General features: G+C 44.9%; 1 protein-coding gene across 19 annotated transcripts in view; it reads right to left on the reverse strand.

Moving 5' to 3' along the window:
• Positions 1 to 12,319, reverse strand: part of Dennd2b (DENN domain containing 2B) — a 189,805-nt gene that overhangs the window by 29,154 nt on the left and 148,332 nt on the right. For all 19 annotated transcript variants that reach the window (XR_013048714.1, XM_076563433.1, XM_076563434.1 and 16 more), the window contains 2 exons: positions 8,877 to 10,133; positions 3,207 to 3,343 (listed from right to left, as the gene is read on the reverse strand). Coding sequence is in view for 18 of the 19 variants with exons in the window: in XM_076563433.1 (XP_076419548.1) it covers positions 3,207 to 3,343; positions 8,877 to 10,133 (1,394 nt within the window). In the remaining variant the exon portion in view is untranslated. The remainder of the gene's footprint in view (positions 1 to 3,206; positions 3,344 to 8,876; positions 10,134 to 12,319) is intronic.

A 12,319-nucleotide genomic window follows, 5' to 3' on the forward strand; every position in this document is an offset into this window, starting at 1 on the left:
ATATCCCAAAGTAGAAAAGTCTTCCTAACAAATGAGAGGCAGATACTCTCTCCCCTAAGAAGGTCCAGGAAATAATCCTGTGCCCAGGACACTACCTCCAAAAATTCTCCCCCAAACGCCCTGTGGTAGTTTGAATGTAATTGGCCCCAATAAGTTCATAGGGAATGGCACTATTAGGAAGTGAGTCTTTGTTTTTGGAGGAAGTATGTCACTGTGAGGAGTAGGCTTTGAGGTCTCATATATGCCTGAGCCATGCCCAGTGTCACAGTTCACTTCCTGGTGTCTTTTGACCAAGATGTAGCCGTAGCCAGCACCATGTCTGCCTGCACACTGTCATGTTCCCTGCCATGATGATAATGGACTAAACCTCTGAAACTGTAAGCTGTCATCTCAATTAAATGTTTTCTTTTATAAGAGTTGCCATGGTCATGGTGTCTCTTCACAGCAACAGAAACCCTAACTAAGAAATACCCCTAAAGAGAGGGGAGAGGAGGGGGTGGGTCATCTGTCTCCTCTTAGTTCAGTTGCTGTAAGAATAGATCTATTCCTGGAATCCTCTGGCAGCACAGAAAGGCCTCCCAAGGCATGTAAGCAAACAGTAAAGATCACAGTTCTTCCTGCCAGTTATGCTGCAGGGATAACAGAAAACTACAGCTTTCTGCCATCATACGGCAGTCACAGTGAATATATAACTGTGCAGTGATGATAACATTACAATTTTTGCAGACTGAAATAGACCCTGTGATAGGAGGCAGGGAGGATAGGATGAGGATGGAAAGATGAAGAAACAGAACTGTCTCTTCACTCATTAGAAATGTTCTTCCACTCTGGGATCCTGTATGAGGAGGTAAGGAAACACAGTAGGCTGGATGCTTCTCTGACAGAGGAGCTGGAGATGAAAGTTGTACAAAACAGAACAGGTGATAAAGCATCTTTCTTAACTGCTTACCTTAATTCTGGACTTTTGGCTCTAATCCCCACATCTCTGTGTCAGCTCTGAATACAGAGCTATCATTTCCCAAGTAGTAGAGAAAAGGCTTCCCTGCCCAGCCTTCCCTGTTGTCAGAGAGCTCTTGTTGCTGCAGTCTTACTTCTGCAATGCACTTTTCCATGGACACATGCTACATGCCCATACACAGGAAAGCAGTATATCTGTGGGTGTGACTATGACTACTATTCCCACAAAGTGCTAGCCCAGTAGTTGGTAAGGAGAAAACTATGGGGGCTAGTGAAATTGCTCAGTGGTTAAGAGCACTTGCTGCTCTTGCAGAGAACAAGAGTTCAATTCCTAGTAGGGGGCTGGATGCCCTCTTCCAACCTCCACAGGCACCAGACACACACATGGTTCACACACATACATGCAGAACACTCAGATGCATAAAATAATAATGCATTAAAAAATAAAGATAAACCAAAATAAGGAGGAAACTATGAAGAGATGACACAGATCAAATGGGGAACCAGATGGCCCCTTCTTCATAAGATTCTCATATCCTAAGAATCTACAGTGGTCACTCACTAATCTCTCTAATGTTAATTAAGACTGTGTTCTCTGAATTCAAGACCTGAGATAGAGCAAGATAGCACTGAAATGAGGACAGCATGTTGCTTCTCCCTGCTTTGTTGATCTATTCAGAGACACATTTCACACAGAATCAAAGCCCCATCTCAAAGGAGATAAGGACAGAACTAAAATGAACATCAAAAACAGCCACAGGATAGCACATGCCTACTATAATCCTGTTACTTGAAAGGCTGAGGCAGGAAGGTTTAGAGTTCCAGACTAACCTGCGATGCAGAGCAAAAAAGACACATCTCAAAAACAAACAGAAATGCCCCAAACAACCCAGACCCAAGACTATGTGGTCCATTCCCTTGTAGACCCTTGACATCAAGCCTGCTCACACCATGCTTCCTCCCTTGCTGGGAGGCAACTCTAACTCCACTGCTGCTCTTATGCAGGGCAGGAGGAATGAATGGCTCCAAACTATATTCTCCAGGTGTTTATACAGAAAACAGCCTTGGAAGGTGGAGATAGTGCCTATGGCCCAGCCAGAGGCAATCTATTTTCTGACCAGAAACTGTTCTTGTAGAGCAATGGTTGAGCAGATTTACCAGAAGTCTTGAAAAACCCAGTGTCTCCTATATATGTGGGTTGACACCTCACTGAGGCCTTCTTCCCAAAGTCTCATGCCACTGTGGCCAAGGAGAGGGAGCCTGGGGAAAACATGGAGCTCATGCTGCCTGCTCTGCCATAGATAACACAGTCCTTTGTGATACAGAAGTCTTCTGTCTTTTTCTAGAATCTATGAAACTGGGACATGCACCTGAATGTCTGCCCCCTCAAAATCCATACCACAAACCCTTGTGAATGGGTCTCTGTGAGGGAATTAGGTCAAAAGGAAGAACTCTCATAAAGGATCAGTGACCATATAAATGGAACCCCACTGAACTCCCTTGCCTCTTAAGCCACTGGGAAATAACAGGTGTCTTTGAACCAGGAATCAGGCTTATACTAGACACCAAATCTGTCAGTGTCATAGTCTTAGCTCACTTAATTCTAACAACATTTTTTTTTTGAGATTTTATTTATATGTATTTTATGTATAGGAAGGAGTGTTTGCCTGAATGCATATCTGTGCACCATGTGTGTGTAGTACTCATGGAGGCCAGAAGAAGGCATAAGATCCCCTGGAACTGGAGTTATAGGCTCCAACCAGTTGTGGGCTGCCACATCGGTGCTGGGAATTGAACTTGGGAAGGGCACCCAGTACTCTTAACCACTGAGCCATCTCTCCAGAACCCCTAACAACAATCTTAAGAAAGTAATATTACTACTAGTGTTACTGTTCAGATCCTCATATCGCCACTGTTTTACAGAAAAACAGAGCCCTGCAAAAGTTAAGTGACTTGCCTATGGGTACACAGCTAAGGAAGAGTATCCGTTGGTCTCTCAATTCTTCCAAAAACACAAGAAAGGAATGATGTCATTTGTCTCTTCCTGTGGTCCCAAAGGCCCTTTGGATTTTAGCTCCCTCAGGGTTAGGCTTAGTCACCTCAGCTGCTCTGTTGCCATTTCCAGGAATTACCTAAGGTGGAAGGAACCATGGTGTTCCACATGAGGTGAACCTATGAACATCTCCTTCTAGTAGTTGTTCTATAGCCCCTAGGGAAGGCCCACCCCCACCACCTCTACCACTGCTTACCCACAATATCTTCATAGGCATTCTCTTCTAAAGTGCTTTTGGATCCAAACTTGGGTTGACTCTCAGTACCATTCTCAGTGGGAGAAGAGGGATACAGGGACTGGAGACTGGATGCATCCTCAAACTCAAAGGATTTTCTGTGGACAAGAATAAGAGTCATTTTGGCTGGACCAGATCCCTTTGTGTTGCTGGGAACAGCTATAGGAAACAGTAATGATCAGAGGCCCTTCTCCTCAAACTTATTACTATACCTCTGAACAAGAAAGACAAGACAGTCTAAAGGACCCCAGTCTGAGTGACTTTAATGTGCTTATCTTTTATAATACCAGTATGAGCCGGGCGGTGGTGGCGCACACCTTTAATCCCAGCACTTTGGAGGCAGAGGCAGGCGGATATCTGAGTTTGAGGCCCACCTGGTCTACAGAGTGAGTTCCAGGATAGGCTCCAAAGCTACACGGAGAAATCCTGTCTCGAAAACAAACAAACAAATACCAGTACGAGGTAATAACTTCCACAGTTTAAAAACATCCCGTCTGGGCAAGTGAGATGATAGCTCAGCAGGAAAAGGCGCTTGCCACTAAGCCTAATGACCCGAGTTCAATCCCTAGGACCCATGTGGTAGAAAGAGAACCAATTCTTATAAGTTGTCCTCTGACCTCCACATACATGCCAAAAATAAATAAATATAATCAAATTTTAAAAAAAGTGGTCAGATGCCATGTCAAATATACCTCTTCTTGTTCTCACAATAGAGCTGGCAGGTGTTGTGCAGGATTTTCCAAGGCTGCCTGCTTCCAGAATCTAAGCTTCCAACCACAATTCTGGCCTCTCGGACCTAGAAAGCATCCTTCTTGAGAAGAGTCTACCATTTCCAAAGGAATAGAGAGATCAGTCGGTTTCCTAGAGCCGGTTTCCTAGCAAGGGCTCTGAGCAGCCCATAAGGGCTCTACAATGGAAGGTCATGTCCAGGGCTATTAGAGGGGTGGAGGAAATAGTTGGTACAGGATGGTTTATTGATACAAGAAGGGCTGAACCCTCAAAAAAGTCAGTCCTCTTCTTCAGTAGAGCTAGGAGGATAATCTGCTGTAGTGTCCCTCCAGCCAGTCCACTGTTCCTTTCTATCCCCCAGTAGAAACTACTGCAGTATAACCTACACTGCAGAATTGGAACCACAGCTTATTGGATCCTAAGATGTCTTCTTCTTCTCCCCTCATCCGAGTTGGGATGCTGGCTACATCCTCTTCTCTATCCAAGGCATGTCCCTCCAGAGAAGCCCAACGAGATGACACATGAACAGGAACATCTGACATGGCATCTGACTCTTTCATATTAATTATGTTTACTTATTTTAGGCATGCATGTGGAGGTCAGAGGACAACTTATGAGTTGGTTCCCTTTCCACTACACAGGTCCTCTGGATTTCCCTCTCATGTTTCTGGGGCAGAAAAGAGACAGCATGACTGAATCTTTCTTATCCTTGAGTGTCTTCCTCTTTCAATGACATCCTTTTTTTCCTTCTTACTTATTGAGTACTCATTTTGAGAGCCCTGGGCTGCAAGTCAAGGACTGGCTACACCACCCTCTTAGGCTCACCTGGCCCCTCTGCAGCATTCAACCAAACAACCTAACACAACACTTCTTATCCTGGGACTCTCCTTCTGTACTCCCATCAGTTCTAGATTTCATGCAACCCCGGCAATTACTTTTCAGGCTCTAATGAAAGAATCAATCTCTCTCTCCCTCTCTCCCTCCCTCTCCCTCTCTCTCTCTGTTTGTTTGTTTTGTTTTTTGTTTTTTTTTTTTTGAGACAGGGTTTCTTTGTGTAGCTCTGGCTGTCCTGGAACTCACTCCAGACCTGGCTGGCCTCGATCCACTTGCCTCTGCCTCCTTAGCATTCTCTTTTTCAAAAGGCTGTTCTCATATTTATTATTTTGAGACAGGGTCTCTCTATGTAGCCCTAGCTGATCTAGAACTCACGATACAGACCAGGCTGGCCTCAAACTCATAGAAATTGCCTGCCTATAACCTGAGTGTTGGGATTAAAAGCATGTGCCACCATACGCAGTTCTAAGTGGCCTTTTAAATGCCACAGTGTCTCAGAACTCTGTCTTTAGGCCTCCTTTCTTCGTATGTACAAATATCCATGGCCAAGCCTTTTACTCCTGATGACTCAAAATTTGTCTTGGGCCCAGACTTCCCAATTAAATGGTCAAATACTATGTGAGATTAAGTCTTCATTGGTGTAAGAGTAGACTGGACATCTTATACAGGTACCATGTTGAAGGCCAACACATTGCCTTTCATCAAGATAAATATAGTCTATTTTTTCCAGGATTTTGTTGTGTACATGTATGTACATGTTCATGTAGGTGTTGAAGCCAGACATGGTTATCTTCCTTGAATATTCTTCACCTTGTTTTTTGTGTTTTTGAGACAGGGTCTCACTCTGTGTGGCTTTGGATGGCTTGGAACTTACTATGTAGACTAGGCTTGCCTCAAACTCATAGAGATCCACCTACCTCCCAAATGGTGGGATTAATTAAAGGTGTGGGCCATTCTTTTGTGCCTTGTTTCTTTGAGACACAGTCTCTTGTAGTGGGCAGCTGTTCCAGCTTTGACCTTGAATTACTACCCCTATTGAGGCTTCCGGTAACTGTCACGCCTATGAGGTGGGCCGAGACGGGAGCCCTTAAGACCCGAGATCTGGATGTGCCAGCTACCTTGGCTCCTGGATCCTGAATGCTGCATGTAGACCAGGCAGAGTTCTCCAGAGAACACCACTAGACTGCACTTCACTTCTCCCGGGCCCTATAACCTATCCCTTTACTTGTAGTTACCACCCAAAATAAGCCTCCCTTTTAATTATGTGGAGTTGTCTTAGTACTTCCACCAATAGTCTCTGGAGCTCATTGATTCATCGAGGCTGGATAGCCAACAAGCTCTAGGGATCTGCCTGTTTTGACTCCACTCCTACCAGCTGACATGTATCATGCCCAGTTTTTACATGGGTGCTGGGGATACAAACACTGATCTTCATCCCTGTGTTGCAAGCATGTAACTGACTAAGCCAGCTCCCCAGCCTTTCTTCCTCAGAAATTTTACTCCCCCTTGACTGAATATCTAGTTTTCATTTCTTTAAAATATGTCTGTAAGAAGCACACTTGGGGGGCTGGAGAGATGGCTCAGTGGTTAAGAGCACCGACTGCTCTTCCAGAGGTCCTGAGTTCAATTCCCAGCAACCACATGGTGGCTCACAACCATCTGTAATGAGATCTGGTGCCCTCTTCTGGCCTGCAGGGACACATGCAGGCAGAATACTGTATACATAATAAATAAATAAATCTTTAAAAAAAAAAAAAAAGAAGAAGAAGAAGCACACCTGACATAACACAAACAAAGTTAACATGTTCTCCTCAGGGGAAAAATGCTCCAGGTTCAGACAAGCAAGCACAACAGTTTATACTTTCTGAACTGTTCCTCTTTTTCTCCAAATGCACAGGCTGGAGTCTGAAAAATTTTTTAAGAGTCCACCTGACTCGTGTGTGTGTGTGTGTGTGTGTGTGTGTGTGTGTGTGTGTGTGTGTGTGTGTGAGAATTACATGCAAATGTGACATGTGGGAACACCTTCAGGTCGATCAACTCTCCTCTCCTCCTTGCTACCTAGCCAACTGTTTTTTGTTATTCTAACTCTGGCTCAGTAATTACCTCCAGAAGTGGCTTCCCCTCACTTCTGAGCTGAAATAGATGCTTCTCCTCTGAGTCTCCACAGCATTCTGCACTGCAAGGAGTCATGGTGAATATCAAGGTATCTATGATTTATCTATGTATCAGATCATCAAGTCCTTGAAGGAAGAACCATGTCTTACTTGTCTCTGTGTCCCTTAGATGAACACAAGATTAGGTTTATAGCAGGCTCTAGATGGATGTTAGCAGAAATGGATGAATATGGACAAAGCTAGCTTACCTGGCAGGCTGGTAAATAAATTAAGAAGTCAATAAGCATTCTTGGCATAGGCCAAAACATAAGACTGTACATAGCCATGAGGTACCCTGGCTCAGGAGTATGAAACATTGTGATTATCCCTCTACACGTGGAAAGTCTGTATTTGAGATGGGCTATGCTGGATGAAGCATTAAGAATGATAACATGGGCAAGAGGAGGGAGGAGAGGGGAAATCTGTGGTTGGTATGTTGGTATGTAAAATGAATAGAAAATCTCTTAATAGTAATTTAAAAAAAGGAAAAAAGAATGATAACATACTAGAAGATTCCTAGAATGGAAGTAGTCTTGGGATATGTAAGTTAAAGGTAAGGATTCTGCCGGGCGGTGGTGGCGCACGCCTTTAATCCCAGCACTCGGGAGGCAGAGCCAGGCGGATCTCTGTGAGTTCGAGGCCAGCCTGGGCTACCAAGTGAGCTCCAGGAAAGGCGCAAAGCTATGCAGAGAAACCCTGTTTCGAAAAAAGGTAAGGATTCCAAAGAATGCTTGTTCCTGTTTCTAATCTGCCACAGAATTAGGTTAACAGGTATTTTTCAACTTTCACCAATTCCAGATTCCAAGTCACACCCAGGAGCTGCCCCTGCTAGTTCAGGGCCAAACTGCCAAGACTGACCAGGAACCAGTGGAAACTCCCAGAAAAGGTAGTTTTTGGATTTGACCAAGAATCTGGTGAAATGTTTCCTCATATGTCTTTCTTTCACGATCCAAGAACCACCCTTTGAAACAGAACCACGGTATCAGTATACGCTGAACGCCCTCAAGAGAAAGGAATCATATTGAATTTGTCAACATAATGAATTTATTAATGATAAAATGTAATCCTCTGGTACAGTTTCACTTTAAGAAATTAATTTTCAGGGGTCTGGAGACATGGCTTACCCATTAAGAGCACAGGTTGCTCTTCTAGAGGACCTGAGTTCAATTCCCAGCACCCACATGGCATCTCACTGCTGTTTATAACTCCAGTACCAGGGGATCCAACAGATATACATGCAGGGAAAACACCAATGCATGTAAAATAAATCATTAAAAAATTTTTTTAAAAAGAAATTAATTTTCAGTGCAGGCATTTCATGTGGTTGTAAGGCTAATATCCTATCAGTCCTTCAACAGACTACCTTCTTTACAAGACCTAAAATGAAGGTAGCTTTAACCTTCCAGTTATGAATTAAGGAATCTTTAATATAGCTAGCTCACCCCAACAAACCTAGCCAATAACTTCAGTACCCAGCACTGTCAAGATTGGCATTCACCCTCTCTTTCTCTCCCATTCAAGAGCAGAACAGGCCTGGCAGTGGTATATGACTTTAAACCTAGCACTTAGGGGGCCAAGGCAAGAGGATCTCTGTGAGTTCAAGGCCAGCCTAGTACACAGGAAATTCCAGGCCAGCTACAAAATGGGGGTGAGGGAAGAGAGGGAGAGGGAGAGGGAGAGGGAGAGGGAGAGGGAGAGGGAGAGGGAGAGGGAGAGGGAGAGGGAGAGGGAGAGAGAGAGAGCGCACACAGGAGAACCATTCCATTTTTCCTGTCATAGCTGCCAAACTAACAATTATTCAGTGCTTCAGAACTTGTAGCACACTCCTGTGACCCAAGCACAATCTGCTTTTGCTTCTTCCATTTAAAAGAATGTCATTGGGTCCCACTACCTGACATAGGAAGGCATGCCTTACCTGTTCTGTGACTTCCGGTGACCACGCATGTCCTTCTTTGGTCTCCGGGTGACGGGTGGGGCTGGTGTGGAGGGCAAGGGGGGTGGAGCAGCAGGTATGGGTGAAGGAGGTAGACCATTACTTGGCTTAGTCTTGGGGTTCTTGTCAGCCTCGTATTCAAAGGTACGCTTGGGTTTGGGGACAGGGTTCACAGGATCAGGAGAGCTCTTTGAAGGCAGCAGCTGTGGGCTAGGGCAATTTCCAGGGGTCCCTGACTTCATGGAACCACTGCCTTCCCTGTCCAGAGGTGGGCCTGCCTCCCCCACAATTGTAGCTACTCCTCCTGCCCTGCTGCTGGAGCTCAAACTTGTACTCCCTGTTGGCTCCTCCAAGGTGCCCATGGTTCCAGTCTTCCTCCTCCCATGGTCTACACTGTAGCAGCTGCTGGGGAGCTGGGGAAGACCCCGGCCAGGCTGCTCCTTTAGGGCTTGCTCAATTTTCTGGATCCGGCTCAGCACTGCTGAGCTCTCTTTCCTGCTGCCATGACCCCTGAGCAAGGCACCGGGCTCATTCCGGCCTGGCCGCTTCTCCAGCCGGTATATAGAGTCCCGCACAGGGAGTGCCTCTCCCTCCTCCTCTGTCTCAGGGTAGGAACACTCAGAGAAGGTCCTGCTCATCCTCCGGAGGCCTTTAAAATCAAAGGTCTTTTCTGAGCTGCAGGGAGATGGCACCACACTGGGACAGCCCACACTGGGGCAGCCCTCACTGGCTGCCCACTCGCTCCCAGAGCCTTCCCGCTTCTCTCCACACAGATTCATCCTGGGTGAAGCCTCTCGGCGACCTTCCCATGCTGAAATCTTCTCCCGGATGCCCAGGTTATGGGCTCGGGTACCAGTGCAAGTCAGTAAGATATTCCGCGGGCCAGCCGCTGGCCCTAATAATGGGGTGCTCTGGGCAAGGGGGAGGCAAGCAGTCACACCCTCTACATCCTGGGCTGCACCCTGGACAGTCTCCTTTTGGTCCTCTCTCTTGCGTGTTGAAGGGGTTCTGTCCAAATAACTGAAGCTGGTAGCCTTGAGGGTAGAGGTGGGTGGTGAAGTCTCTGGGGAGGGATCTTGAGGACCTAAGAGTGAAGGGCTGCGATGATGCCGGTCCTTGAGGAGCACCTGGGAGTTAGAATGGCTGGGGTACCTGCAGGCTGAGGTTTCACTATCACTGAGTGGGTAGATGGGACTTCTTGGAGGGTACAAAACTGGAGGTGGAGAGACTGACTGAGACCTAAGAGCAAAGAAGAAAAAAAAGGAAATGGTGGTGAGTGGTCTAAAAACCAGAGGGTCATGGTTCATTATGATGTTCTGTTCCTGTAGACGTCTTAAAAATACTCTGTAAGTACCCTGCCCTGCCCCCATCCCTTCACTTGAAAGATGGAGGCAGGAGGATCATGAGTTCAAGGTTATCATTAGCTATACAGTAAGTCTGAGGCCAACCTGGGATAGTGTGTCCAAACGAACAAAAAAAAGTATACTCTTCATGTAATATATATCGTCACGGCTGTCAAGTAGAGAAGAGCTCTTTAGCCGCAGCAGGCCAACCTCCACGAGCCTTTCTGTCTAGCTCATCCTCAGAGACCCTGAGCAATGTATGGAGCAGAACCCTGTTCTACAATAGACTAGAAAATCCCAAGAGTCTGCAGCTGTCAACTAGAGAACAGCAAGACCAGTAACGTGTTGCTAAATGGCTAACTAGCTCTCTGTAGAAGAAAGCAGAGGCTGGCAACACTGTTCTTTACAGTATAAATATTCCTGAACTATCAACATGATATCAATGAATGTGCAGATGAGAAAAGATGCTAATGACCAACTTTCATGAGCTGCAGCAAAACAGGTCCAGTACATTACTTTCTAAGTTTTCCCAAATGTATATGCCCAAACTATTTGGCCTTTAAGTCCTTGGGTGTCTCCCCTAAGACTGTGTTACTGGATACAAGATCCCACTATCCTGACCAGAATTAGGATCCCCAAGGTTAGGCAGGCCCCTCAAGAAAGAGTTCTTTTCCACTCTCTTCATGAAAATTCTATTAGGTCATTATTATGTATTGTCTTCATGCTACAAATAAAAAGACACAATGACTTAAAGAAATTACATATCTCACCTAAAGTTACTCAGCTGATAAATAGTGAAGCCACAATATAAATTTACATTACACTATGTTTCTCTCTAAAGGGAAAACAGTACCAAAAGACTCTAAGTCCTAGAACCAAGAGACTTTTACATCTATGCTTATTGTTGCACTGTTTACAATAACTAAAAAGTGGAAATAGCCTAAATATCCATCACCAGATGAATGGATCAGGGCAATGTGGTACATATACACAGCGAGGTTTTACCAAGCCATAAAGAAAAATGAAATCATGTAGGAAAATATATGAAATTAGAAATTCTTATATTAAGCAAAGTAATCCAGACACAGAACCACATGTTTTCTCTCATATACAGATCCAAGATTTACATACACATACATATATAATACATATATTATGGGGTTCATGAAACTAGAAAAGGGACTATGAAAGGGGAAAAAGAGGTCTTAGTGTAGGAGAAGAAGGCAACAGAAAACATGTATTATTCAAATTCTATAATGGAACCCACTATTTTATATGTTAATATTAAAACTTTTTAATGGCTAAGAAATGAGAAACAACCAGTAAACAGTAGCCTCTTCCTTCTTTGTGAACACTCAGGTCACCAAGCATAGCTCACTAAAATCCTTCACGGCATTGGACATAACCCAGGCTAGAATACAGCTTTTATAAGCATCAGGGACTTATTGCTCAAGCTGTTGTCTAAGTCATGAAGTCAATATCTACAAAGCACTCTGTGAATGTTGAACAAAAATGAGAGGAAAAGGTAAAGGCGAGTGGACTTACTGAAGAGAGCTATGAGTAAGCTTCCTCTTCAGCACATTTTTCTGGCATCTACTATGATAATCACTGCCAACCTTAAGATTACTGGTTTTTTTTTTTTTTTTTTTTTTTTTTTTTTGTGTGTGTGTGTGTGTGTGTGTCTTTTCAAGACAGGGTTTCTCTGTGTAAGAACCTTGGCAGTCCTGGAACTCACTCTGTAGACCAGGCTGGCCTCAAACTCATAGAGATCCACCTGCCTCTGCTTCCCAAGTGCTGGGATTAAAGGTGTGCACCACTATGCCTGGCTCAAGAATTCTTTCCAAACAATATTAGTTCAAAGGTGGCAGGAGTTTGCTAACAGTGAACCCAGAGAAGGTCTAGTGGATCAAAAGCTGGGCTATCCAGCTTCAGAGCCTCCAAAGTGCCATGCCATCTCCAGGACAGCAGCCAGCTGTTCCTGAGCCAAGTGGCTGTCACCACTTGTTCACATACAGAAAACTGGAGCTCTGGTGAGTCAAGGATTGGCTGACAATTCCCTGTTGGGTCATAGCCTCTGACTGC

The sequence above is a fragment of the Peromyscus maniculatus genome, chromosome 1 (assembly GCF_049852395.1).
Source record: "Peromyscus maniculatus bairdii isolate BWxNUB_F1_BW_parent chromosome 1, HU_Pman_BW_mat_3.1, whole genome shotgun sequence".
NCBI classification, from domain to species: Eukaryota; Metazoa; Chordata; class Mammalia; order Rodentia; family Cricetidae; genus Peromyscus; species Peromyscus maniculatus.